At 52.9% G+C, this 26,595-nt stretch overlaps 10 protein-coding genes across 10 annotated transcripts in view; 3 read left to right on the forward strand and 7 right to left on the reverse strand.

Annotated features, from left to right (window-relative positions):
• Positions 1 to 264: 264 nt before the first annotated feature.
• VTN49DRAFT_5813 (uncharacterized protein) lies at positions 265 to 1,823 on the reverse strand (the record flags this gene model as incomplete). The annotated part of the gene is made up of 4 exons (XM_069413912.1): positions 265 to 792; positions 857 to 1,040; positions 1,233 to 1,660; positions 1,737 to 1,823. 4 exons carry the CDS (start codon positions 1,821 to 1,823, stop codon positions 265 to 267), a joined length of 1,227 nt encoding a protein of 408 aa, XP_069266037.1.
• Positions 1,824 to 2,987: 1,164 nt separating this feature from the next.
• On the reverse strand, positions 2,988 to 4,330 carry VTN49DRAFT_5814 (uncharacterized protein; the record flags this gene model as incomplete). The annotated part of the gene is made up of 3 exons (XM_069413913.1): positions 2,988 to 3,985; positions 4,043 to 4,187; positions 4,268 to 4,330. 3 exons carry the CDS (start codon positions 4,328 to 4,330, stop codon positions 2,988 to 2,990), a joined length of 1,206 nt encoding a protein of 401 aa, XP_069266038.1.
• Positions 4,331 to 4,605: 275 nt separating this feature from the next.
• On the reverse strand, positions 4,606 to 7,571 carry VTN49DRAFT_5815 (uncharacterized protein; the record flags this gene model as incomplete). Its single annotated transcript, XM_069413914.1, has 5 exons — positions 4,606 to 4,632; positions 4,695 to 7,004; positions 7,063 to 7,227; positions 7,288 to 7,352; positions 7,415 to 7,571. 5 exons carry the CDS (start codon positions 7,569 to 7,571, stop codon positions 4,606 to 4,608), a joined length of 2,724 nt encoding a protein of 907 aa, XP_069266039.1.
• A 391-nt stretch (positions 7,572 to 7,962) lies between these two features.
• On the reverse strand, positions 7,963 to 9,905 carry VTN49DRAFT_5816 (uncharacterized protein; the record flags this gene model as incomplete). Its single annotated transcript, XM_069413915.1, has 2 exons — positions 7,963 to 9,056; positions 9,116 to 9,905. The coding sequence occupies 2 exons, from the start codon at positions 9,903 to 9,905 to the stop codon at positions 7,963 to 7,965; spliced, it is 1,884 nt and encodes a 627-aa protein (XP_069266040.1).
• A 276-nt stretch (positions 9,906 to 10,181) lies between these two features.
• Positions 10,182 to 12,608, forward strand: VTN49DRAFT_5817 (uncharacterized protein; the record flags this gene model as incomplete). The annotated part of the gene is made up of 4 exons (XM_069413916.1): positions 10,182 to 10,277; positions 10,325 to 10,504; positions 10,576 to 10,842; positions 10,893 to 12,608. 4 exons carry the CDS (start codon positions 10,182 to 10,184, stop codon positions 12,606 to 12,608), a joined length of 2,259 nt encoding a protein of 752 aa, XP_069266041.1.
• A 211-nt stretch (positions 12,609 to 12,819) lies between these two features.
• On the reverse strand, positions 12,820 to 15,055 carry VTN49DRAFT_5818 (uncharacterized protein; the record flags this gene model as incomplete). Its single annotated transcript, XM_069413917.1, has 5 exons — positions 12,820 to 12,946; positions 13,003 to 13,059; positions 13,106 to 13,226; positions 13,279 to 14,262; positions 14,314 to 15,055. 5 exons carry the CDS (start codon positions 15,053 to 15,055, stop codon positions 12,820 to 12,822), a joined length of 2,031 nt encoding a protein of 676 aa, XP_069266042.1.
• A 1,393-nt stretch (positions 15,056 to 16,448) lies between these two features.
• VTN49DRAFT_5819 (uncharacterized protein) lies at positions 16,449 to 19,833 on the reverse strand (the record flags this gene model as incomplete). The annotated part of the gene is made up of 5 exons (XM_069413918.1): positions 16,449 to 16,907; positions 16,979 to 18,984; positions 19,050 to 19,417; positions 19,484 to 19,701; positions 19,771 to 19,833. 5 exons carry the CDS (start codon positions 19,831 to 19,833, stop codon positions 16,449 to 16,451), a joined length of 3,114 nt encoding a protein of 1,037 aa, XP_069266043.1.
• Positions 19,834 to 20,248: 415 nt separating this feature from the next.
• Positions 20,249 to 21,710, forward strand: VTN49DRAFT_5820 (uncharacterized protein; the record flags this gene model as incomplete). The annotated part of the gene is made up of 5 exons (XM_069413920.1): positions 20,249 to 20,300; positions 20,354 to 20,508; positions 20,565 to 20,724; positions 20,783 to 21,614; positions 21,665 to 21,710. 5 exons carry the CDS (start codon positions 20,249 to 20,251, stop codon positions 21,708 to 21,710), a joined length of 1,245 nt encoding a protein of 414 aa, XP_069266044.1.
• A 271-nt stretch (positions 21,711 to 21,981) lies between these two features.
• On the reverse strand, positions 21,982 to 22,776 carry VTN49DRAFT_5821 (uncharacterized protein; the record flags this gene model as incomplete). Its single annotated transcript, XM_069413921.1, has 2 exons — positions 21,982 to 22,110; positions 22,168 to 22,776. 2 exons carry the CDS (start codon positions 22,774 to 22,776, stop codon positions 21,982 to 21,984), a joined length of 738 nt encoding a protein of 245 aa, XP_069266045.1.
• A 752-nt stretch (positions 22,777 to 23,528) lies between these two features.
• Positions 23,529 to 26,595, forward strand: part of VTN49DRAFT_5822 (uncharacterized protein) — a gene marked incomplete at both ends in the record, with an annotated part of 3,721 nt that continues 654 nt past the window's right edge. The window contains 7 exons of the mRNA XM_069413922.1: positions 23,529 to 23,565; positions 23,625 to 23,703; positions 23,778 to 25,011; positions 25,064 to 25,274; positions 25,328 to 26,226; positions 26,277 to 26,365; positions 26,420 to 26,576. Of these exons, the coding sequence (XP_069266046.1) occupies positions 23,529 to 23,565; positions 23,625 to 23,703; positions 23,778 to 25,011; positions 25,064 to 25,274; positions 25,328 to 26,226; positions 26,277 to 26,365; positions 26,420 to 26,576 (2,706 nt within the window). The remainder of the gene's footprint in view (positions 23,566 to 23,624; positions 23,704 to 23,777; positions 25,012 to 25,063; positions 25,275 to 25,327; positions 26,227 to 26,276; positions 26,366 to 26,419; positions 26,577 to 26,595) is intronic.

The raw sequence follows: 26,595 nt of genomic DNA on the forward strand, positions 1-26,595 counted from the left end.
AAAAAATAACATCCTCTGACCTTTTCAGGATTAGTTACAAGAAAACAGCTTCACGTATGTCCCGTTTTTGTGTTCAGGTCTACCACTTAACAAAGTGACCATATTGATGGTAAATATTTTAATTCGCAGGCAGTTGCTCATCGGAAGGTAGTATTTACTTCTGTGTCAAATGAGGATATTAACTCGAAATGGGTGGGTGATGTACATGAGCGGCTGAAAACTTGATTCCATGTTGATCTCAAACACAAACTCGCTGACTACTTGCTACACATCGAGTGGCCGTCCATCCAGGAAGTCAGGGACAAAGTTGGGATTGAAAAACCAAAGCTCAATGCCGCCCTCTCCGGCAATGCCGAAAACCTCCTGATCGCCAAAAGGCTGGAAAAAAGGGGAGTCTTTTTTGGAACACAGCATTCGGTCGTCCAGCTGATAGCGGGGCCGGGTTGTCCTGCCTGAGGCGACGTCGTAGATAACGGGCTGTCTAATATCTTCGGCCCAATAGTAGACAATACCAGGAGTTAGAATGACGGGATGATGTCGTTCGAGTTTGGGGGATTGTCCATGGTGATTGACATATTCGAACCATCGGCCACTCAACTTGTCAGTGGCATAGTCATACATGAGATGCATGTCAGCTTCGAGATCATATGAGTAGAAAATATTCCGCGTTACTGTTCCACGGCTGAACGTGCAAGCGAAATCCCCCTTTGGATACAAGTTGATGTAAAAGCCTCTTTCAGGGAAGATATGACGACCCATTAGCGAAAGGCCGAATTGTTTCTTCTCGAGGACCTCCCCGGTCGTCAACGACAACTTAGTTTTTTTGCACTTCGGGCGGATCCAGATTCCAGTTTACCTGAAATACCACCAGGACCTCCTCATCCTGGACAATGTGCAATAGGCTAATGTCAGAAATCGTGCGTGGGGATTGATGGGGAAACTTTTCGATGTTGATCTGTCGGACAACCTTAGAGGCCAGATCCCAAACGAGGACGGCTGGGTCTTCCCCATATAGCTCGCGACAGCCACCTTGTCTTTCACTAGAGAACACAGCCGGGACCAAGGGGTAAAAACAGGAAAAGTAGAAGTGTCTTGGATAAAACTCCGTGACGTTTGTAAATCCAATGCTGCTAGAGTGGGCAGTTGCACTCCCGTACTGAATTATCAGTGTTCGACGGCAGATAGTTGACTGCAGGAGCCCGGCAATGGATTTGAGAACTTCAAAAACTTACATCTCCTCTGTAATGAATTGAACGAGATAGCGATCGGACCACGTAAAGAAACTCTCGTCGAGAATTCCGCCGTGTTCGTTGTATTCGGGCCAGATCGATCTCTCTCCCGTTTCGAGATTCAATATGTGCAGTTCCCAGTTATCCCGAGTGCGGTAACACAGTCGGCGCGAGCGGAGCCTGACCTCAGCGGGAGGAGCGGGGTTATAAATAGCCCAATTTTCTGGCGGCAGTTCCGATGACCAGGGGAGAAAGATTCTTTTGACCGGTCGACCACACTCTAGCCGATGTTGCCATTCGACATACCTCGCCGTGTCGGTAATCGGCGCATCAATACCGTTCGGATCCAGGCCCAGGGGCCTGAATGTTTTGTGCAAGACACAAGCACTGATTGAGTTGCTCCTGAGAATTGCTCGCCAACGTTTCGACACCTTGGGCTCTGTCAGCATGGAAATCCATTCCCTTGCTAACGTAACCTTTGAAAAGCAAATGAAGCGAAGAACGCACCCTCTGGCTCCGGATAACGCCTGCTGGGTTCAGGAAACGTGCGACGTTCATCACGAGCTCCAAAGGTAAAAGAGCCAAAAATATCATTGATGCTGTGGACTTGTTTGAGTCTGTTCAGATTCCTCCTGTGGCATTAAAGCAGCCGCTAGAAATCAGAATAAAACGCCTGATTAAGAATCAAGAATCAATCTGTGTCATGAACTCTTTCCCGGATTTACTTCGCGCCAAAGATCAGAACAAATTTATGCTTGAAGCAACTGATTGAGCCGCCCCATTGTGTGCACTATCGTTCAGCATTTCGTAGCAGACCTTAAGACTTCGGAGATAAAAGTATTCCGACACTTGGCATGGATGAATCCGAGTCAAAACCAGTCAACACGAGGAAGGACGAAATAAAAGCAGCTGAAACTCGAGTCTTCTTCCGTTAGAATCTGGATGCCTAACCCTGCATGAGAAGCCTTAGAGCGATTGAGCTGGACACCGCGTCAATTGTCGCGAGAGAAGCCTCACAAGCTTGACAACTTCCCAATGAAACTTATGTTCAGTGCACAAAACAAGGTAGGGGTCAATATCTTGGGTATGGGGGATAGTCCAGTATTCTGGTGCGCAGAATCCGATAAATGTCGATTGAACTGAAATGCATTCGCTATTGCCATTGTACGACGCTAATCATGGCCCGCCATAGCACGCTTGAGTTGGCAGTATAAGTATACCTATGTGCTTTGCGACAACACTCCAGGGGAGCGCCCACCCGCTCTTCCAATGTCAGAACACTTCACGAATACCTTATTCTGTTGAGTTTTCCGCAGGTTATGACACATGCAAAAAGTACTCGAAATGACCAGTAGAGTCTGATGGACACATTGAAAGATAATCTCTGAATTCCACTTTCTCTCCGGTTGTTGCATTACAGAAGGAATGGCGCCTATTTATGCACATGAGCTAGGATACCCAGCGTACAACAAAGAAAGGAATGACAGGCAACGCAATACAATGGACAAAGATACCTAGGGAATATCCGCGACTCGTTGCACATTCAACGTTCTGATCCAGATTTCGTTTTTTGCCCTGAGGATCCAGCCTGCTTGATAATAGCGAGAGCATTCCTTGTATACAAGGACACCATGAAACGGTACTTTCGCGTGGGGAGTATTACACAAAATACCGAAGATGAAGAGGCATCAACTGAGTTGATATTGTTCATAAGCATCGTCACAACATGAAGCTGTTCGTCAATCTATCAAGATTATCTCAGCTCGACGCTGACACTCGTAGATCCTCAAGTTTCTCCGCCGTATCGTTAACATCTCGGCCCTCACTTTCATTTGCATTCCCGTCATTTTCTCCTTCTCCCTCTTCTACTTCCTCTTCAGACTCATCGTCATCATCCAGATCATCCCTCTCTCCCCCTCTGTCCCCATCAACTCCAAGCTCTTTCATATATTTCTCCAATTCCTTTGCCATCTTCCTTGAGAATCCGGATGCCTCGACTTCCACGTCCAATCGTTTGCCAGGGTTTTTCAAGAAAGCCTCTTTGGCCTCCGAGAAGAATGGGCCGGGCTCGTCACTCGTAAAGTGGTATCGTCGCTGGAAGTACCGCTTTATGCACTCCACGTCCCGGTCAAAGTAGAATTCCGCATTGGGGTGATCGATCGACACCATCTGCGGGAAGTCGATAATAACCGGCACGAGGCGGACTTCTTCTTCCTGCCCGTCCTTGTCTTTCGACCCGGAAACGGGCTCCTCCTTAATGAGGATATTGAACTCGTTGAAGTCACCATGAATCAACCCATACCGCGCCAACCGTAGGATCAGCGCCATCAGGTCCGCATACAGACTCGCGGGATCCGCCACCGTCGCAATCTGATGCAGAGGAAACGCATCCACCAAACTCATTACAATTGTATGCCGATTCTGCGAAATCGGTTCCGGCACAGGGAATCCATGCTGATGCAGCGCCTTCATGAACGTGAACTCCTTGATCGCCGCCAACCGCGACATGTACATCCAAGAACCCGTGCTGCGCCGCCCCAGGTAATCCCGATTCTTCTTGACTGACCGGAACGAAATACGACCTAGTCGATGGATCTTCAGGATCCGCTGCGTGCCGTCTGGCCCCGCAACCACCACAATGTCCGACTCCTTGCCCACCCCAATCCGATTGCCTACTGAATACACGGCTTTCTGCTTCTGGTACGTGTTCAGCGCTAGGTAGTCGAACCCGCCGTAGGTTAATCGATATCCATCATCTTTTGCGTCCCCAAATTAGTTTCGAACAAAGGTTGACTTTCTCGGTTGATGCTCACATTTCACATTTTTCTCCCTCGCAATTAGATTATTCTTCGCCAGAGTCGAAATGCACTTGTGCACGCCACTCCCCCCTCGGAGCCCAGAAAGCTGAACAATCAACGGCGTCGGCACCACTTCATGGTTTCTGCTTCCTGTCTCAACCTGTGTTCATTCCCTGTCAGCTGTCAGACGAACCCGAATCGCTGGTGGAAACTTTCAAAGAAGCGGGTGGAAAAACCTACCGCTGCAAGGACTCGAAAGTCCTCTGCGGTGAGATACCGCATCGCCCTGGGATCGAGCCTCATTGTCGCTGTCGGTGCTGATGGAAGATTTTGGGCTGGAGGAATTTCACTCTTCACATGATCGTCCCAACGATAAGATTCATCAAGAAGCCCTAACCCTAGTTTCCTTTTACGGATATGCTAATGCAGCCCCAAGACCAAGGGCTTACATTGGACTCTTTAAACAGCTCTCATACAATACAGATTCACCATTCAGCATCGTGCTAAATGCAGTAGTCCCATTATGCGACATCAGATCCAGCTACAGTCATCCCGTCCATTGTATCCCCAACCTGAATCTACGACGAGCTCACCCATTCGGGGTTCTATAACCCTGGGGTCAGCGGCACTCTTTTTGACTCGTAGGAAGTGATTAGATAGTACTCACCTTGCGCAAAATCACAAGACCCTCCAACGTCGGGCTGAGAGGAATGTATTCCTCATCTTCAAGCTCAGCCCGCTCACCGTAGCTGAGGAGCACAGGCGTGCTCTGTGTTTGCCACCCTGTAATGGTCTTGGGGCGACCAGCTTGGCCGACCACATCAACGGCCTGACCAACGCGCACGTTGACAGTCAACGGCTGGAGGTTCTCGTCGAGGGTGACGAGGAACCGTGGGTGCATCGCTGTGATGAGAAAGTACAAGAGGTAGTGATGCTCGGCGAGGATGAACTGCTTGGCATCAATCATGGCGACCAGCACGGTTAGCAAACCAGCAGCCGCCACTCGCGACATGACCTGACGGTCCGTGTGGAATGGATTGACCGAGAGCGTTCCCTTGCCCATGTGGAGCAGGCCCTGCGCAATGCGGACCATGAACAACGAGTTCTGGTCTCGGTGGTAGTAGCTAGCCAGCTGCCGCAGGAGCTGCGCCAACCGAGCATTGTTGGTGCCGGCACCGAGAAGACCCATAGCAAAGATGGCGTTGATGGCGACATCGTTGTCTGTGTCGTGGCTGTATCGGGACAGCGTGTCGTAGACCTTCATCTGCGGGTTGCTGGGGCTGACCAGACCCATGGCGAGGGGTACAGCTCTCCGGATATTGCTGGCACCGTAGTGCATCAGATGGCCGAACTGACGAAGAATCATGTCCTGGCCAATGTCCTCGCCCATAGCGATCAAAGACAAACCCAGTACAGCATACGACTGGACGAGTTCGTCGCCCTTCTTCTCCTCCTTCTCCTCGATGTAATCATTGCAGATATGGAGGAGCTCCTGGATTTTCAGGACTGTACCGGTTCCTGCCCAGGCGCACACTGACGCCAGCACCGCCGTGGCTTTGGCCATTGGGTGGTCGACCGCCTTGAGCGTCTCAAGAATGACATCGACCTCCTCTTGCCGTCCAAAGTAAAGGAGTGCCAACCCGAGAGCCATGAACCGTGACCACTTGTCCTGCAGCTGTTTCTGTCGGTCCTCATCCAGCAGTGTCTGGGCAATGGAGCCCGAGACCTGGTGATTGGATGAACCGATGAAAATCATACCCAGGGACAAAGCTGCCATGGCCGAGAGTTGCATATCCAACGATGAATCCTCCACGATCGGGAGAAGGATGTCCAACAGCTCTTCCTTGTAAGACCCCGCATACGACAAGCCGAGACCCATGATACTGGCCACCTTCATCTGGGACGACTTTTCACTCATGTCAAAGTCACCCAGAAGAGCCAAGGCCGGGTCCGAGTCCATCCGAACGCCGGAATTCAGGATACCAATGGCAAGCATAGCGCCAGCCTTGATTTGGTCTTCCGACGCATAGGTGTACTTGTCGATCGTATCCAGGCCGTCTTCTACATCCCGGTGCAGCAGCATACCCAGCGAGGCCGTGGTGGACAGCATTCCGTCGTCCTTTGTCTTCCACACCCAGGGACCCTTGTCCCCTTCCACGAGCATCATCTTGTCATTGCAGAAGCCAGCGTTGACAAACGCATTAACAAATGCACTGGCCAGATTATGTCGCGCTGAGTCGACATTCGCCAAGCTGCTGCTTCGGCCGGTCTCCAGGTGCGTCTTGTAAATGTCCTCCGGCATCTTGGGCTCAAGTATGTTGAGCTCCTTTGCCAGGGACTTGAAGTGGACGTGGATCTGGGTGTTGTTGAGGCACTCCTGCAGCTCTTGGTCTTCCTCTTCAGACAGATCCAGCCAGATCTGCTGCCGCGCGACCAAGAACGCCATCTGCTTCTTGACCGCTTTATCATCGGTTGCAGCGAAATCGCTCCGGATTAGGTCGAGGTCGTTCAACCGAATGGCGATGACGATAGCTTGGGTTAGTTGGTTGTATCGAACGTAGATTTCGTGAGCAGTGCGGAGGAACTGATGGTCCTCTGGATACGTCAAGAGATTGACCATGCTGACCATGTACAAGCAGACCCGAGAATAGGTGTTCTCGTCGACGAATTTCGAGATTTCCTCGATCATCTCGAGCTCACTCAGCAGATCGACGGCGTCGGCTTCGGCGTTATGGGAGAGGAAGTACGGAACCAAGGAGAGCGAAAGTTCGACCAGGTCAGCCGCATCCTTGTCTTCGGCTTGTCGGTTCTGGTACTCCAGTCCAATCTCCAGAGCCAGATGGCGAATGTATTCGTGACCCCACGAGGCAAGATCTTCGGCGGAGGTCTTGGCCAGTAAACGGTACTTGAGGGTTTCGAGCCGGTCTTCAACACCGTACGTCATCCCCAACACCGACATCATATCTGCCAGCGAATCCTAGAAGCAATCTCACTCAGCATGCAGTCGCCAGCCAGCCTATCTCAGTGACACCCACTTTATTCGGCCCTGCCGGCCATTGTTCGTACAGCTCTGCCAGCTCATCGTAATGGGGTCGAAGGAATTTCAAGGGTTTCGGGACCGCCGTCATCGACGACGTGGAGGTCTTTATAAAGTTCTTCATGGCATCGAGAGCGGGTCGGTATAACGACGTATCCGGCTCCTATGATCGTGCAGACTCATCAGCGCGTTCTCTAACAATCAAGACAAAGAAGTGTCGTACCTTGAGCCGCTCTACTAGCATCTCCAGTTCATTCTTGAGGTTCTGATCCTCCTCGCTCAGCTCCTCTGCCATAACATTAGCAATCCATGCCGTATCAGCAAATCAAGCAGCGCCGCGGGCGCATTACCTTCTTGAGGCTCATCCTTCTTGTCATTCTTCTTCCCATTCGCCGGCGCCTTATCGTCCTTTGCATTCTTTCTCGGCCCATTCAACTCCCGAGCATCCTCCACCTTACCCTTGCCCTTCTCTGCGGCGCCCGTTGGCCGCTCGCCTTCTTTCGCCATGCCACCGGCCACAGAACTCGAATCGCGGTGGGGTAGAAAGCTCGGTTGAATTCGATTTACCAAAAGTTCGCGCGCTTCTCACGAGACGAGAAGCTAGGTTCCTTGAATGTGAAGTATGAAAGCTCGAAGATGCGAGTTAGATGAGGTCAAGGCAATGAGAGCTTGCGTTGACGGCACTGAGCAGGTGGAGCTGATGGCGATTGGCCATTTGGCCAGGCTACTGACAAATCCGGCTTAGTTTACGATATTGATTATATAAGCTAATAAGCCAGTTGTTGACAATGTATAGACGGCAGAATCCATAGTAAGAGTAATCAAGACTTTTTGGGCTCTTGTCGTACGACATTATTGGTATCAAAATACACGGCTAGTAGCCCAAATAACAACAACGTTAACGATCAGGAACGCAAAGGAGACCATCTGCATTGTACGAGTAATGACTGCCAACCGTTCGGGACTGTGCATGCTTCGAACAGGCGACATTGGGGACGTTCAACTTTTTGGCGAATTCATGCGAGGCTTCCGTCAATTCCTCGAAAGTAGTTGTGCTCCCGTCAAAGGCGAGAAACGGCAGACGCGCTAGCCCAGGGAGCCGATCAGGCAGGCGACGTATGAAATTTGCCAGAGTAGAAGCTCCATACAACGTCGTCTTCACAGATTCAAAGTCAACAGCCTTGTCTTCAGTTTCGTGGGACGTAGCATGTTCATCTAAAAACTCCTCCGGCGCCTGGTAAAAATCCTCATGAATCACAGCCATGGAGATGGACTGCCTTGCCGGGAAGGATGGATATAGCAAGAAGTATCCTCTTGTCCTGATAAATTTCAACAGCATTTCCATGAACGCAGGGTACTTGGTAGAGATTTGTTTCTCGGACGGCTCCGCCTTTGCAGCCGAGGTCTCCAAAAGATTGACCATAAACGTATGGAACTCTGCCCACTTATCGCCAAAATACAACACAGCGTTACTGTTTGGCGACTGCCAGCAAAAGAATGGTGCATCAATATCAGGGACAGTAAAGGGCGTATCATCAGTCGGTTTCACTGTCGGTAAATCAAGTGAGACACCAAGAAGGTTCTTGGATCTTGCGGAGCGATAAGACTCTCGATACTTAAGGACTGCATACTTCAGAAAGTGATAGAAAGATGGTGACAATTCCGCCTGCGGTGAGAGCAGCAGTACGTGCGAGTGAGAAGGATCACTAGGATAGAATGCTTCCACGGTCTGAATCGCTGCCTCCAGAGGGGTCATCCGTTTCAAAGGCACACGACGGCGGAGGCTGATCCGCTCTGGAGAAAGAGCACCCCCACGCAGACGCTTGATGAACTTGAGTAGCTGCGGATCCGTCCGCGTAGGCAACTCTATGGTTAGTTTCGGCGTAGTACCGAGGTAGTCCGCTCTGTTCAACGATCTCAACAGCCTGACGAGAGACGCAGACGAGCCAGATGGGGCTTGTATGAGAAGCTCCACGTTGAAATGATTCCATGCTGCGATCCTGTTAGCAATCCAGATTAACTTGCAGTCAGTTCCGCCGGCAACTACGTACCTCGAAGAGCCCTGCCGTCGAGATCGGCAATCCACATGAGGTCTCTGGCCCTAGCCGGGAGACTCACCAGAGGAACGCCATGCTTCTCGGCGCGGCGACCAATGGCCTGGATAAAGAAGTCTTCTTCCAAGGCGGGCCCATGAGCAATCACCGCATCCACATATAAAGTTGAAAGCAGATTCCACAGTGCGTAATCCACCGCGTTTACCATTCGGGCGTCCGTGAAGCTCGCGGCGTGTTCCGCGCGTGCATCATGCCAAACCAATTTGCAATCGTCGGAAGAGATGCCATTGACGTATTGGATTCCCTCGATAGATACCGGCTCCCGGCCCATCACCGCAAAGTGAACCGTCTCGTAGCTATGCCGTGTCTTCTCGCAAGCGAGCGGTAACAAATCGGCAACGCTTCGCAGGCTGGCGGCTGCGAAGAGCACACCACGACGACCAGTACCGGCGAGGCGTGATTTTGACAGCGACTTGGACAGTTCCGGGAATCGCAGGCGTTCATCCTCCTTTGAAGGGTGCCCAACATCTGGGAAGGGATCGGGCGCAACCTCAACATCGGGCCAGCGTGGAGGAGGGTGGATAGAGTAGACACTGCGGTCAGCGGCAAGACTAATACTAAGGAGGTAGAGAAGGGCAATCGCAAGAACCGCGAGGACGAGCAACCGTCGGCGACGAGGCATTCGCCAGGTCGTCGATGGACGGAATGTTGTGGCTGCGGCTGGGCGAAAGCGATAGTCGTCGTCCTTCTTTGCTCGGTTCTCGTCACGGACCCTGGGGAGCGCCATGATCAGCGCGAGGGCAGCAGCATTCCGACAAGATCTGGTCCGCGGTGCATGATAGTTGGAGACCGCGCGGTTGGAGCTGGGAGAGATGTGATAATTTGGTCATTCTTGAGCTGACGTCTCCCTTCATTCTCGGCGGTCAAACCGACGACTGGGTTTACGAGATCCACCCACCGCCCGCGATACGCGACGCGCCCATGCTTATCTAGACTATCAGTTAGATAGCTTTAACTCATCTCGACACCTTCTTCGTGCTCTTTAGCTACGAACTCTTGGAAAATGGCCGACGCAGCGCAAGAGGAACAGGAAACCCGCGGGACAAAGAGAACAGCGTCCGAAGCCGGGCTCTCGTCCGAGCGGCCCAGGCGTATCAAGGCAAGTCTGTCATGGCAATTTAGGTCGTTCATATCTAATAGTCGCAGCCATTAGCTCCGGAAGTCGTGAACAAGATTGCAGCCGGAGAGATTATCGTTGCGCCGATGCACGCGCTGAAGGAGCTCATCGAGAACTCGGTCGATGCGGGCTCAACCTCGATTGAGATATTGGTCAAGGAAGGAGGGCTTAAGTTGCTCCAGATTACGGATAATGGCCACGGGATCGACGTGAGTAGCCTGCGCGGTCGTAGCCGGAGCATCAACGAGAGAATACCAGCGCTGATACAAAAGGCACGCAGGTGGACGATCTGCCGATCCTGTGCGAAAGATTCACAACTTCCAAGCTAAAGGAGTTCGAAGACCTGGCGTCGATAGGCACCTATGGTTTTCGGGGCGAGGCGCTGGCGAGTATCAGTCACATTGCCCATCTGACCGTAACAACCAAGACGGCGAACTCCAGCTGCGCCTGGCGCGCGCATTACGCCGATGGCAAGTTGGTTCCTGCAAAGCCGGGCCAGAGCCCTAAACCTAAACCGACGGCTGGCCGCGGAGGGACCCAGATTACAGTATGTCCTCTCCCTGCAGTGCGGTCGTGGACCAGCGCTGACGACACCAGGTGGAGGATCTATTCTACAACGTGCCGACCCGGCGGCGGGCATTCCGGTCGGCCAACGAAGAATACGCAAAGATCCTGGATATTGTGGGACGCTACGCTATCCACTGCTCCGGAGTCGCGTTCTCGTGCAAGAAGCACGGCGATTCGGGCGTGAGCATCTCGACGTCGGCGCAGTCTAGCACGATAGATCGCATTCGGCAGATTTATGGCAGTGCAGTAGCCAACGAGCTGATCGACTTTAATGTCGAAGACCGCAAGAGATATGGCTACCGTGCGTCGGGGTTTGTTACCAATGCGAACTATCACGTCAAGCGGACGACAATCCTGCTATTCATCAACCACCGAGCGGTGGAGTCGAGCGCGCTACGTAAAGCCATTGAGCAGACCTATGCCGCGTTTCTGCCAAAAGGCGGCCACCCTTTCGTGTACATTGACCTAGAAATCGAGCCGCACCGTGTCGATGTCAACGTGCATCCGACAAAACGGGAGGTGAACTTTCTACATGAGGATGAAATCATCGAGGAGATTTGCAGTGCAATTCGCGCACAGCTGGCTCAAGTCGACTCCAGCCGGACATTCATGACGCAGACCTTACTTCCAGGAGCGAGTCCCGCTGCAGCGGATCGAGAGCTAGACAGTGACGCACGCCGCCCGGGCCCATCCTCGTCCAGTTCCAGACCGTACGAGCACAATCTCGTACGCACAGACTCGCGCATGCGCAAAATCACGTCAATGCTCCCTGCAGCACGATCCCGATTCCCTTCGACACCACACCCTCCAAAATCCACCTCTGAACCTACTCCCAACGACCAAGAGTCTCCCGCCGCCGCCGCCGACGATGATGGCATGCACTACGAAACCACCGACCGCGAACCCGTGCGCATCGCGCTAACGTCTGTCAAAAACCTCCGCGCCCAAGTCCGCTCTGCCATGCACAACGGCCTGACGGAAATGCTCGCCACACACACCTACGTCGGGCTCGTAGACGAGCGCCGACGCATCGCCGCCATCCAATCCGGCGTAAAACTCTACCTCGTCGACTACGGCATGCTCGGCCACGAATTCTTCTACCAAATCGGCCTGACAGATTTTGGTAACTTTGGCGTCCTCAAACTCGACCCCCCGCCAAAACTCATCGATCTATTACAACTAGCGGTAGAAAATGAACGCACCTCCCACCAACCCTCTTCTACCCAGGGAGAAGAAGAAGAAGAAGAAGAAGTATATAGAACCGCCCCCACACGCATCGCCCAAACTCTAATCGACCGCCGCGACATGCTCGACGAGTACTTCTCCCTCTCCATCTCCCCCGATGGCGACCTCCTCACCATTCCGCTCCTGCTCAAGGGGTATGTCCCCTCCCTGGCAAAACTCCCGCGGTTCCTGCTCCGTCTGGGGCCATATGTCGACTGGACCACAGAAGAGCCGTGTTTTCGGACATTTCTCCGGGAACTTGCGGCTTTTTATACTCCGGAGGAACTTCCCCCGCCGCCGCCTTCGACGGGGAGCGATCAGGACGGAGAAGGGGAGAGAGATAAAAAGGAGGAGGAGGAGGAAGATCCGCTCAAAGAGAGGAGGGTCCAACTTGCGAGGATGTTGGAGCATGTGCTTTTTCCGGCGATTAGAGCACGGATGGTTGCGACCAAGAGTATGCTTTCGGGGGTTGTTGAGGTTGCGGATCTAAAGGGTTTGTATCGGGTGTTTGAACGGTGTTAAATGGGCGGTTAGGAAGGAAGAGAAGGGAATAGGCCGTTGTACACCTTTAGTATGCATGACCAGGTATTTTAAACCAGTCCCATAATCCAAAGCATGACTATCCTACCAACACCGAACCTACCCAAAAACTCTCGCAAATGGTACAGCAATGACCCATGAATCGCTCAAAATCAGAAAACCAATCACAAAAGATAACACAAGATGGAACAAATCACCGCCTCGAGTAGGGTTCGTTCATCAGCGCAATCTCTCTTGCGAGCGTCGCCCATTCCATCTCCCGGCGGATGGGTAGGCCGCGTCGCATTTGTTGATATTCTTCCCACTTCAAGAGCTCATATCTGTCCGGAGTCGATTAGCCTCGTCTTTTACGATTCCTTGCTAGACATCAACTTACACAAACCGCAAATGCGGCTGGATAATTACGTTCAATCGCCGAGCTCGAACAAAGCAGCTACACATGTCAGCCTGAGCCAATCCATCAGCCTGCCGATACTCACTATGCCCGTGCAAGCGACATTCCCAATGACGCCATGACCTCAGCTATGCAAATGGTAGCCGATCTAGAAACTCCAACTCTGCAATGTACCAAGGTTGCAGTGCCATCCGCTCTCCCGCGACCTGGTTCATGGTTAGTCAATTCCCGTGACAAATCATCGACACAGTATCTTACCGATGAATTCTGAGCATCTGTCAAATTCTTGCGTCAGAGAATCGACCCCGTTATCCTGCACATTGTCGATAAACATGAGATGGTCCCTTCCCCATTCCTGGATAACTTCGGGCGTCCAAGACACGGGTTCTCCGATGCTAAGAACCCGGCGAATTCCTAGAGCTTTCAGTAACTCCGGGTTGTTCGCATGCGCCAGACTACCCAGGTACATGTATGGGAGGATGCGACTTGGGAGGGAACCATCCATGTCATCTACCCATGATGGCTCAGAGAGGCTGGTTATATTCAAGCCCCGCGCAGCTGGACTCTCTTGCAACAGCCGCGGTTGGATGGCACGTAGGAAATCCACATCTGATGGATACGCGAAGAAATTGCGTCCCTTTTCCCGATGAAGTTTGATCCAAGCCTCGTGCATCGGCACCCCCTCGGCAAACATAAAATATGCCATTGCCACCAACGTATTCTCGGTGTAGCCATCTGGGCAGTGTATCAGGATTCTGTATCCATCTTTCTTTCGAGATGGCCAGGACATGCCGTCATCGTTCACATCCTCCATTTCGTCGTCCTCATCGTCCGGATTAGCTAGGCGATACAGCCAATGGATCATGCTGATAAACTTATCCACTTCCCTGCGTTTGGCTATATCCGGGAAGTGGCCAGACGATATCACCTCTAATACAATCTTTTCGCCGTTGCTCAAGCCTTTTTCTACTTCATTGAGTAGCCGCCGGCCCGCCAGTTTTGCGTCGTCACTAGCTTCCAGCTGTAAGTCAAAATCTAGGCAGGTCTCACTTTCCGCGTACTCCGCAACAGTATCCGGGCTCGGCCCCAGCCAAACATTTCTGGATATTTCGGACGTCATTGCCATGGCACACATCTCGATCCTTTCACGTCGCGCAAAGTCCATGACATTGCCCGATGGCTGACCCAATGAATCTGTTGCAACCAACTCGGAATAGTGCTCTTCAATATGCTTGAAGCAATCTGGTCTCATCAGCCGTGTTCGACACCAGTTGCCTTCGTCGGGTAACCTACCAGTCAACACAAAAGTGTTACATGGAGGCATCTCGTTATCGGGGTCGTGCTTGGATTTCCAACTTTGCTGCGCCATGGACACCTTCTGCGCCAACGGCAACATGCGCTCGATGTCTCCATTCTCGCAATAGAGTACAATATCCGATAGCGGAGCCAGCTTTGCCGTCTGGATTTGGAAATTCCTGACGGAGAATCCCTTGGGTGGGTCGGCATTCAGGAACTCGAAATCGGACGTAAGGACTTCTTCCAATGTCACTGCGCCGCGCAGACGACACCTGGTCAAGTTACTGTCCACGTTGATGATGGTCAGGCACCGCAGACATTTTGGTACAATCCGTGGCAGGAGCCTGGGGAGGATGAAAAAGCACACTTGAAACCGATTTTCTGGGTGGAGTCCGTGCAGCCAGGGAAATACCCGCTTGGGGTCCGGCAACGGCTGCGATGCCAGGTGCTCCACTGCCGCCGCTAGAACGCTGGCGTCGATCGCATACACGGGCGGCATGTCTGAGACCTTGGCGAATCGATCAGGCGGGTCTAGGAGGGTGGTCATGCCCATGCCGCTGGAGTTCCGCAGCGTCGGGGACGCCTGCTGCGCAGTGGTGCCAGGGGGGCATGTTGGAATGTGCTTATTCGGGACTGGGGTCGGGCTGCGTGAGTGGACGTTCAGGCTTCGCGACGGTGAAACTGGAGGCGGTGTTGGCGAATGCCGCACGGTCTGCGGCTGCACCACAATCGTTGCCATCCCGTTGACTATAGTCGCACCTTCCAAATCCGGGGACTTTCAGGTACACGCGGGTCGCGCCTTCCTCGACAACCACTCAATCCGATTGGCGAGCACGTGAGCAGGCAATCACATCGTCTGCGCAGGCGGCGTGCTCTGCGCAATGCTTGAGAGGTTTCCCAGCGATATCAGGAGCTTTTAAGAGTGTCTCACGTTGGTTGCCGAAGCCGGGACGGCCGGAGTATCTGGTAGCTCGTCGGAATCGCGACGGGACCGAGGTTATCCAATGGATGGTCTAATGGGCAACGTCCGCAGGTATCCGAAGTCGACGTTTTCGCGATGAACTGGATGCAGGACGGCAAGGACTGAGATGTCGATGTGATTCCTCCTCGTGCGACAATCTGATTGCTGGAACTCGCAGTGTACTGGAGAATAGTGTAAGCGCGGTTAACCGGCGGACTGAACGGACTTACGGGCCCACCAGAGGCGCGATCTATCTTGATCCCGGGGCCTGTGCTCCGTTCTCGTAGTCTGAAGATAGGAAATCAAATCCACAAGAGCAATATTGACTGTGCGAAATGAATGGCTGACAAAATATATCAGTGCATGGAGAAAACGAAGAAAAAGAGACACAGACAAGATATTAAAAAGATTTAAAAAGAAAGGCAAACGAGGAAATTCAGCACAAGCGGGGAGGGGAGGGTGTGTGTTGGCGACCAGGGGCGGCACTCCCTTGCCTGGCTCTAGGTTAGGTTTCTTGCATGCCTTGAATACAGTTAATGAAGAGGACAGAGGGCATGAAGTTAAACGCTTTTATTCTATCAATCTGCCTGTAGAAAAGTGCCATGTCATTGCGACGGACAATGGCTCATTGGGCCTTAAACAGTCCTTATAACTCGACTCCTCCCCGTCCTCCGGCCGGCCGTCAATGGCAGCTGCAGCTTATCGCGATGTCATGGAAGGAGCTTCCTGGACTGGCTCTCTCCCTAGCCACACAACCCCGCGCCGCGTGGACCAATTGCACGCCATCCTCTCTCGCCGGTCCAGATCCAGGAAGATGTGGGTCCACCAGCGGAGCTCTGGCTCCAGCTCCACCCTCGGATTGGCCGCGCTCCGGACCCATCAGGGCTGATGACGGCTGGCCGGCTGCGAAGGTCCGACGTCGGTGATTGGTCCAAAAATCCATCAGCGCAGCCAATAGCAGACAGTTCCAGTCAAGGATTGACGCCAAGACTCTTATCGGAATGCCGCGATTCCAAGTACCTAGCGGCTTGGGCCCTCACGTGACCACGCGTCCAACGGCACACGAAAGCGCGCCCGCGGAAAGGCACATGGTGGTGCACTAGGAAAGCGAGACATTGGCTCCATTCGCCCAATGTTCGCAAAAGGAAATGTTGTAGAAGGAGAGAAAGGATCAGCCAAGAGCCTTTTGTCGCAGCTCGTCCGCCAGCCGCAATAGGTAAAATCGGGCCATGTCTGAGGGTAGCCCATCGAACATGCGGGCAATCTTGTCCACCTGGACTCGGCCGTCTTCGTAGGCCTTGAGATCCCGGTTAGCATAAACATCCCGACCAGGAGCGTAACCATTCCGCAGATTGCGGAAGAAGACATTGACAGCGATACTCACTCCCCCAACAGGGGAGGTTGTGTGCAACCACAGCGGGGGGATGAACAGGATCTCGCCGGGTTTGAGGACCGCTTCATGCGGGGTGGTGTGGGGAATGGACACAATGTCGCCATCGGCCACGCCATGGAAGATGTTGAGACTGGAGCTGGAGGCGCCAGGGGGAATCTGAAGGTATTGGACATCAGATGGGGGATAGAGAATCAGCCGCTTTTGGCCACGGATCTGGCAGAGAACATTGGCCATAACCTAAAAGACACATTGCCAGTCGGTTAGTGGACATGGGCGGGCAAGCTTGGACGATCCAAGAATGGTCTTACATCGTAGTGCAGCCACATGGTAACCGGCCCAGAAATTCGCAATGGCGAGCTATGCGCGTTCTCATTGACCAACGCCAGTTGCGGTGGCAGGCGGAAATCGTTGCTTAGCTCGGGAAAATCCTCGGCCAAGTTCGCCGCCTGCTTGGCGGGTTGGACCGTCGAGATGGACCGCAGATATTGGCGACTGCCGTCATACACTTCCTGGAGAAACTCTCCAAAATCTTTGGTGACGTATTCGAAATTCTTCTTTTGAAAGTTCATATGCTCGGAGCGCGCCTCGTGAACTACAACCTTACGGTTGAACCCAACAGTTTGCGTCAGATACTCTTTGGTCCAGAGCTCGGTGCAACGGCCAATGTCGGCATCGGTAATGACCACAGGCTCGGCTCGCGACAGGATTTCTTCAAATTCGGCCGCAGTACGGATTGGCCGTCGAGGAATCTGGACGATGCCGGCGCTGTTCATCTTGCCCTGCGGCTCAATGGCTGGGGTCGGAGGTGTGGCCGTTTCCTTTGAGGTCGACGGTACCTGTAATTGCCAGGGATTCGTTTTCGGGGATCCAATGGGCTGCAACAGCCATGTGCCATTGTTCCAGAACGTGCCAAACGAGAAACAAACCGCTCCCCCGCCCATAATTAGCACGTCTGAAACTCCAGATCCATCTCCCGGACATGGTTCGCGTGACGATGCAACATCGCTCGACGCATGACCGATCAAGAGCGGCCGTGGTTGAGGAGGCTCTACGCCGAGACCGATTGGAGACAATATGGACTGGTTCCATGATTTTCCGTCTCGATCATCGCATAGCCGAGAGCTGTCAACAAGTATCACCTCGAACGCCGCCGGAAGGACGCCGCATTGACCGATACCACCAATAACAAAGACCCCATATCCTGTCTTTGCAACAGTTGCACCAAAGCGACCAAGATATTTCGAGACAGGCGTCGCATCATGAAGCGAGCTGGTTCGGTTTGCAAGATGCACAGATTTGGTGCCATCCTCTCGCTGGCTAACTGTCCAGAGCCAAAAGTCATTCAGGACTACGCCATCCTGAGTCATGCCGCCAAAGAGGATCCCAAAGTTGTCGTCTATGGCCACCAGACAAGCCCCAAATCGACTACGAGGAAGGTCGCCTTCACAATCAACGTGCAAGGTCTGCCAGCCTTGCTGTCGACTCCATAACTGCCAGTCGCTGAGTGTCTCCCCTGTGTCAGACTTTCCGCCGTACACCAAGACATAGGAGTTATCCAGATAAACTCCTGTTGCGGAGTGTCTAAACCGGGGACTAGGAAGGGACTGCACTGGCTCCCATCTTCCGTGCTGTCGGACCCAGCAATCGCTCAGTACAGATGTTGGAGCAGTGCGGCCCCCGACAAGTAAACAGTCATAATCCGGCAATCCCGTAATTGTATGACATATACGGACGGGAATTTGCTCAGGAGGCGGGGGATAGGACTTGACATCAGTTTCATCAGGCCAGACATAGACATCTGTAGACAACAGTCGCGACTGACGGCCAACCCCTCCATGCACGCCCACGGAGTTGTCGCCATTAGCAATGGCAGCTGCGAACCTCCGCTGGGCAGTGAATCGAGGTGGACAATTTGGTAGTAACCGGAACCTACTGTCAGGGGTCTGAGTTTCCGATTCATTGGACGACGGAAAGACGGTACCGTCATGCGCATCGGTGGAAGCAAGGAGGAGAAAATAGTGGGATGCGAAGAGCGCAAACTCCTCCCATTCATCGAACTGCTCGACCTTATCGAGGGCTGACCGCTTCGATGGTTCGAGGAATTCGTCGTCATTCCACACATCCCATAGACTCCGTGCATACGCTTTCTGCCATCCTCTGTCTGTGAAGCGCTTTTCTTGCGCTTTCATAGTCGGATAGTGGTGAATAGAATGTAAAGGCGCACGGAGTTTTTCGAAGTGCTTGATCATGGTGGCTGCAAATGGATGGCCAGGGCCATCTGGGAAGTACTGTTCCAAGAGACAGAATCGAACATCTGCATGAATCACTATGTTTAGCCTTTGGGCATGACGAAGAACGCACGTCTGGTCATCTGCTCACCCTTTCCGAGCCGTGGGATCCACGAAATCAGCGCATCGGCCGATTCGACGTCCATGTACGTGAGAGAGACCTCAGCAATGCATAAAATGGAAGCGGGTGTTGAGCCCAAAACAGCTTGCAGCCCGCGCTCCAGTCTTCCTAGGTCCTTTAGGTCACAGCCGACAGCAGCATACTGTGAAGCACGGAGGCGCACCACGTCATGCTCAGGGTACACCTCGAATTTACTGCCCACCAGGCGCTGGAATTCCGGAGCTTGTTGGATGATCGCGGATTTGATACTAATCAGTTTCTCGTAGTCCACATCCACGAAGACTGTATTTTTACAGAGCGATGGGTCACTGTCGAGCAATTGAAAGGGCAACGGGTCACTACGTAGCCATCCCTTAGCCTCGGAGGTTCCTCTATACGGTCTCAGATCTTTCGACTCTACTCACTATCCGCAGCCCAGGTTGACCACAAACTTGGGCCCATCGGACGGCTCTTGTAAAAACCGACGTACAGTGTGTTCAATAGCATGCATACGCAGCCAATAGCCCCTGTTGATTAACGGCGCCCGCCTCTGGAATTTCCTCACAAACGGGCGGAAGAATTGACGCTGAGGATAGTAACGAGCTTCGACACTGCGTTTCGAAACGATGCTACTGTCGTTGGTCTAGAAAAGTAGGTACCGAACCGAGGAGTCAGCAACCTTGGGCGGCGGCGACGAAGCGACAATACGCACCGCGATGACCAGATCGGCATCGGACTCCGCCATGACAGATTGCGGCTTGTTTGCTCCGGCCATCGCGGAGACACGTGCCGCTGATTTTGACTTTGAAGCGTATAGTCGGAAAATTGTGAGATATGCCGGGATGGGTGAAGGGTCCGAGCGCCAGGGCCAATTATGGTGGGCCACTTCTTCCTCGCTGCCTTGCTGCCTCAGGCCAAAAATGCACCGCGGTCGCTTTCTGCGCTGCCTTTTAAGCGTCATCTGATCACTTTTGCGACGGAGATTTGTGGCTATTTTTCACACATTCACAAATAAACATAGGGTTTATTTGGCCGGCGGTGTCATGGGCGCTGTGCTGTAACTGATTTTCAGACTTTTTACCGTACTTCCACTTGAAACCTACGTTTCCCGGGCCCTTGGAACGTGCGGAACGTCGATCACATTGCCGCATATTGGGCATATTGGAAGGCTTGGACGGTCAACAGGCAAGATGACGATGAATTTTGTGACCTTTAACCAAGACTACAGCTATCTAGCTGTCGGTATGTCTGTCCAGGACCTGTTGTGAGTGTGGTGAGGTACCAACCATGGGTAGGTACGTCCAAGGGCTTCCGTATATACACGACGGATCCCTTCTCCAAAAGTTACGAGACGCGAGAAGGCAACATCGCGATTCTGGAGATGCTGTTTTCCACATCGCTCGTGGCGCTGATCTTGTCCCCTCGCCGATTGCAAATCACAAACACCAAAGTTAGTCTCGCCGGCCAATTCTTCCATTTTGATCGCCTGGACTAACTGCGTCCCAGCGACAATCCACGATATGCGAGTTGACCTTTCCCACTACGGTGCTGGCCGTCAAGTTGAACCGAATGCGCTTGGTTATTGTCCTGGAAGACCAGATATACCTTTACGATATCCAGACCATGAAGCTGCTCTACACAATACAGACCTCTCCGAATCCAAATGGTACGTGAGATGCGGGGTTAAGCGGTTGATAGTGCATCTTTCTCACACTTCTGCACAGCCATCTGCGCCCTGTCGCCCTCTTCCGAGAACTGCTACCTCGCCTACCCTCTCCCGCAAAAAGCACCTCCGTCGTCATTTGCACCTCCGGCGCACGCCCCGCCGGGGACATCTAGCCATATATCGCCCACAAGCGGTGAGGTCCTAATTTTCGATGCGATCAAGTTGGAGGCGATCAATGTGGTAGAAGCGCATCGATCGCCGTTATCATGCATCACTATCAACAGTAGAGGTACGCTGCTGGCCACCGCGTCGGACAAAGGAACTATCATCCGTGTATTTTCTGTTCCCGATGGGCAGAAACTGTACCAGTTCCGACGCGGTTCGATGCCATCGCGCATTTACAGTATGTCGTTCAACATTACCTCGACGCTTTTGTGCGTGTCGTCAGCGACAGAGACTATTCACATCTTCAAGCTGGGAAACCAGGGCGCTCATGCGGATGGGAGTGGAGATGCACCGCTTAGCCCGAGTTCCGGGTCAGCTCCAGAGGATGGCACGGATCCGTCGGATATTACGCGCCGAAAACACAACGGAACTCTGATGGGCATGATTCGACGGACATCGCAGAATGTTGGGAGCACTTTTGCCTCAACAGTCGGGGGGTATCTTCCCAAGGGTGTCAGTGAAATGTGGGAGCCGGCCCGTGACTTTGCGTGGATCAAGCTCCCCAAGTCGAATTCTGGGCACGGCGGCTCGGGTCCGCTCAAAAGTGTTGTGGCGATGAGCAGTAACACGCCGCAAGTGATGGTCGTGACGAGCGAGGGCAATTTCTACGTTTTTAATATTGATTTGTCAAAAGGCGGCGAGGGAACTTTGACCAAACAATATTCGTAAGTTGTTCCATTCAAGTTTTGAGTCTGCTAGGCTAACCTTGAAACAGAGTGCTGGATAGTAGCGACAGGTTGGGGTCAGCAGCAGACTATTGAAAGGATGAAGCTTCCTATTGAAAGGTGTATTGGTTTCCTGGTTTATGTTTTGGGTTGATAGTACTTGCATTGGCCGTGGGTGTCATGGGATGGCGTTGGCGTGTCTCTTCTACATGATTGCTAACCGGCGTTGGTCTTCTTGTGGATGCCAGTCTATGACTCTACTATGCAGGTAGTAGTCGTCTTATCACTGTCAGAATAATACTGATACTTATCTCGTATCTCGATTCCTTTTCACACCTTGTGAACTTGCGTTCGTTACAGGGACCAATTACAGCCCAATCGACTTCTCCCGCAGGAGCCACTCCAGCTCCCGCACCTCATCCGGGGTCAGCAATTCGTCCAATGTCTTGGCCTGCATGAAATCGTGGTCTCCAAAATCGAACCCGGGAATCACAGTCTAGAGAGAGAAAACTGTTAACACAGGTCCATTGCTCTAATGTTAGGGAAGACCAACCTCGCTGATTAATAATCCCCCCGATTCCTTCCCATCACGGGTATCTGGTAACAGGAACGTAGCCTTGTACTTCCCTCCCTCGACGATCCACTGCAGGCGCTCTCCTCGAGCAATATCATGACCCACGACAAAGGTCTCGATACGCGCCTTATTGCCATGCTCCTTGCGATCTCCACGCAGCACCTCATCCGCATGAATCAGGACATACCGCCCTCGCCCGCTGTGTAGTGTATGCACAGTCCGGCCACGGTTGCGATGAAAGCATCCCACCGGCGACCCCGGAGTCAAGTAGTAATAAATACTGGTGCTAGCGGAGCGAGTGGAATCATCTTCCGGGCGTGCAGTGCGCTGCTCATCAGGAAGTTCGTAGGCAATGCCGGGATCCTTGGTGTCGAGGAATGGGTTCGGGACCTTGCGCGGATCGCGGTCCGTCTCGACAAAGTAGCCGCCCTCAACATGAGGTTGTAAACCCAGACGCTGGATCGTCTCCCGCACTGCGCGGGGTTCCTCCGACGGCTGGCCAAGGCCCCGCTTTGGTGGGAAGACAGGCTTGATCTCTGCCAAGGGGACGTCCAGTTGGTGTGCCATTTTTGCTTGGCTTTTGCTCATTTTGAGGCTGGTACAGTGTAATCGAGCTTTGATAAAAGTGTTGAAGCTTGCAATATGGGAGATGAGAAGAATGAAGCTCTTCTGCTCCGATATGGAGCTTTAAGGTTTCATTGGCAACATCTGCACAGCCTTACCCGATGTTGAGTCGTTGATATCACCATTCAGATGTGAAACCGTTAGCTGCATACTGTAAGCGTCATCTACTAAGGTGATTTTCAATGGGTTTGCCATTCTCGATCGTTGTCCAAAAGCTGTGGAAAGTAGCGGTGATTTTCACCGACGGAGCTCCACGGAGATCACAACTGCGTTTGAGTCCGCTGACAGCTGAAAATTCCCGAAATAATCCCGAGATGACAGGCCATGTTATAATACGTGACAAGAAATAACCAGATAACTGATTCGCCCGGATAATATCGAAATATTAACCGCCGGCTCATACCCCAGATCTCGATTCGATCTTGGGGAATCTCTCCACCTTACAAGTCGATACGAGGTATTCCCAGATCAATCGACTCTTTTCGCATTCGTGCGCAGTCTTGGTCATTACATGACGTTGTCTGCGTCAGTCTTCGGCCTTGGTTCCGCTCACGCTTGTTGACATAACATTTCGCATAGTACCTTAAAGTTACTCCGCCCGGCCCGGATCGCGGCTCGGAGTCCCTTGCGGAGGCTCTCCGGAGCGCTTCAGGCACAACCTCCTTCAATACTGCTATCCGCAATTTCGGGTGATCACCATTGCTGAATAGAGACGCATGGCCCGAAAATTCACCCACCAGAGGATCAGCTATGGTACGGCCAAATCGTCCCATTATGAAGTTCCCCGCCAGCTGCTTATCTCTGGGTTACAGTGCTTCCTCTCCCCGATGCGCCGGGAGGTCATCGTTTGGGTGTCAATGGTCTTGCCGTCGATACCGATAGCTCGATCTTGTAAGGATCGCTTTTGCTGCTTACCGGGTTTCCGAACTGGCTGAGCTGATCAACTGCTTGGGCGATTGATATAGATACTCCGCCGGCCGCGATGGGGTAATTTGCTCGTGGGATCTGAACTTTGCGGCGCAGCAGCGCGAGTCCAGTGCGACAACATTCCGGCATCAGGTGCAGGCTCATAGCCATTGGATCAATGACATCGTTCTGACGCAGGACAACTCCGCGCTCGTGTCGGCGTCGTCGGATACCACTGTGCGCGTCTGGCGCCCGCATTCCGAAACGAATGACCTCCCTGTCTCCCTTGGTCGCCATACGGACTACGTGAAATGCCTTGCATCGCCGGGCCAGCGCGCTACGTGGGTCGCGTCGGGCGGACTGGATCACAAAATCATTCTGTGGGATCTCCATCGCGGCGGCGAGACACTGAAGATCGACAATTGCGCGGATGAGAAGACGGAAAAAGGCTCGGTATATGCGCTGGCCACTGGTGGCTCCGTGCTGGCCAGTGGCGGCCCCGAAAGCGTAGTGCGGGTGTGGGATCCCAAGTCCGGGAAGCTGATCACCAAGTTCGTCGGTCATACGGATAACATCCGCGCGATCCTGGTCAATCGCGATGGCGACACGATCATGACTGCATCGTCAGATCAGACCGTCAAGGTCTGGTCGTTGACTGCAGGCCGATGCACACACACTCTGACCATGCACAACGACAGCGTCTGGTCGCTCTACTCGGACCATCCGAGGTTGGCGGTGTTCTACTCAAGCGATCGATCTGGGCTGGTGGCCAAGACGGACTCGCGGAACGTGGCCGACTTTGACCAGGGCACATGCATTGCCGCCTTGCAGGAGCACGAAGGCGTCGTCCGGGTTGTCGCGGCTGCCAACTCCATCTGGACGGCCACACCAAAGTCGAGTATCAACCGCTGGCCCGATGTTGATACCACGGCGGAAATTGAGCTGCCTAGCGCCGGGCCAGGGCTTGACTCGCGGCCAGAGTCGCCGACACAAGTGTCGAGTCCCAGCAAGCCAAACGGCAACACTTCAAAGAAGAAGATTCCCCATAATTCTGTCTTGCTTCTCTCTAACACCGCTACATTCCCGGGGCGTGACCCTGAACGGGCCACGATATACTCGGCTGTCAGCGTCCGGAAGCCAGAAGAGCTGGACGTCGTAGTTCCCATGTATACAACTCCAGAGGAGACGATAGAAGGGCAGCATGGCCTTATCAAACATATGATGCTAAATGACCGAAGGCGTGCATTAACGCAAGACACAGCTGGCGAGGTCGTTCTGTGGGATCTCCTACAGGTACTCCTCTCAACGTTGATGTTTAAGAAGCTGTTTCTGATGGATTGTTTAGTGCGTCCCGATGAAATCGTTTGGGAAGCGTCACATCGACGATGTGGCGTCAGAGGTTAATACTATGGAAAGCATTGCGCATTGGTGCACCTTGGATACCCGCACAGGTCGATTGTCTGTTATCTTGGAACCAAATCGCTGCTTCGATGCGGAAGTATACCCAGACGAAACCGGGATTGCAACCGTCGATCCCAACAACGCAGAACAAAGAAGTGCGGTTTTCCTCATTGTTTCCCTTTGGCAGATTGACGACTAACGAATCTAGTCAATCTCGGAAAATGGGTCCTCCGCTGGCTGTTCAACGACTTGATCGATGAAGAAATCAAGCGAGATGCCGAGTACCGCGAAAGCGTTTCGAAAAAGGCCCAAGACGCCCTTGCTACTCGTCGAGCAAACGCGCCCGGCTCGATCGAGATTCCTCGATCACCAATGGATTCGTCCTATTTTCTGTCGCGCCAGCAAAATGGCTTGTCAACTCCGGGCTCTCATATCGGCCTAGCTTCACCAGGAGTGGCGCCACTTAGTAGCAGCCTTGGTTCTCCGCTGCCGCCAACCGAGGAGGAACAACGGCGAAGTCATGATTGGCACCGGCCTCCGTCGTCGGAGAAAACTAATGACTATTTCTCTCCGAATGCCAGTTGGTCTGTTGAGCCGGACAAACCGCCACAAAATGGGGCCGAGGAGCAGCCGCCTTCGGCGCAGCCCATGTCCCCTACGGAACCCGACAAAGAAGACAAGAAGAAGGGTTCGATATTCGGGAAGAAGTTCCGCATGGATTTCCCCCGAAAGCTCAGCCGGACTTCCGCTGAGCCTAAGACACCCGCGGCTGAAGAGAAGCCAGAGGAGTCGGACAAATCGGAGGAGAAGGAAGAAAAGACGTACGAGAACAATCTTAGTGGCGTGATTGCGAAGATTCGGAGCGACTACGAGACATATCTGCTGGAGCATCCGACGGCACAGTTGCCATCGGCAATTAGTCCCAGCCCAGAGAGCGCGACGCCGCGGCTTACAATTCCGCCGCAGACAGCTATCTTGATCCAGGAGGATTCTGGCGATGCTGCGGTTGCTGCTGATTTGTACCGGGGATCAGTGGGCCGCATCCGCGAGGAGGTTGATGAGCTGGAGAAAGCCGTTCCACACTGGCTGGCGGAGTTGCTATTGAAGGTGAGAAATTCCCGCGAACCTTGGTACAGAAGTTTCTAACTCTGTTCTAGAATGTGACCCCGGCAAAGGAAATCGTCAAGATTCCTTTCGTTCTAAAGCCATACAATGACCTGCTGCCACCGGTCGTCAAGCCCGAAGGGTGAATATCAGCCAGCCAGACCAACATTCGGAAAACAGGACTAACGCAATGCAGAAACATGACCAACGCGCGACTCAACGCAAACCGGATGCTTCGCGCGAAGAAAATCCTCGCCTACGTGGCGGAAAGGATCGACCCGCCCGACCCGAACAATCCGGATCCGAATCCGATGAAGCCAGAGGAGTATTTGGAGCTTTACTGCCAGAACACAGTTTAAGTTTTTTTTTTTT

This window comes from Thermomyces lanuginosus (assembly GCF_041956635.1).
Source record: "Thermomyces lanuginosus strain ATCC 200065 unplaced genomic scaffold VTN49scaffold_36, whole genome shotgun sequence".
In the NCBI taxonomy this organism is placed as follows: Eukaryota; Fungi; Ascomycota; class Eurotiomycetes; order Eurotiales; family Trichocomaceae; genus Thermomyces; species Thermomyces lanuginosus.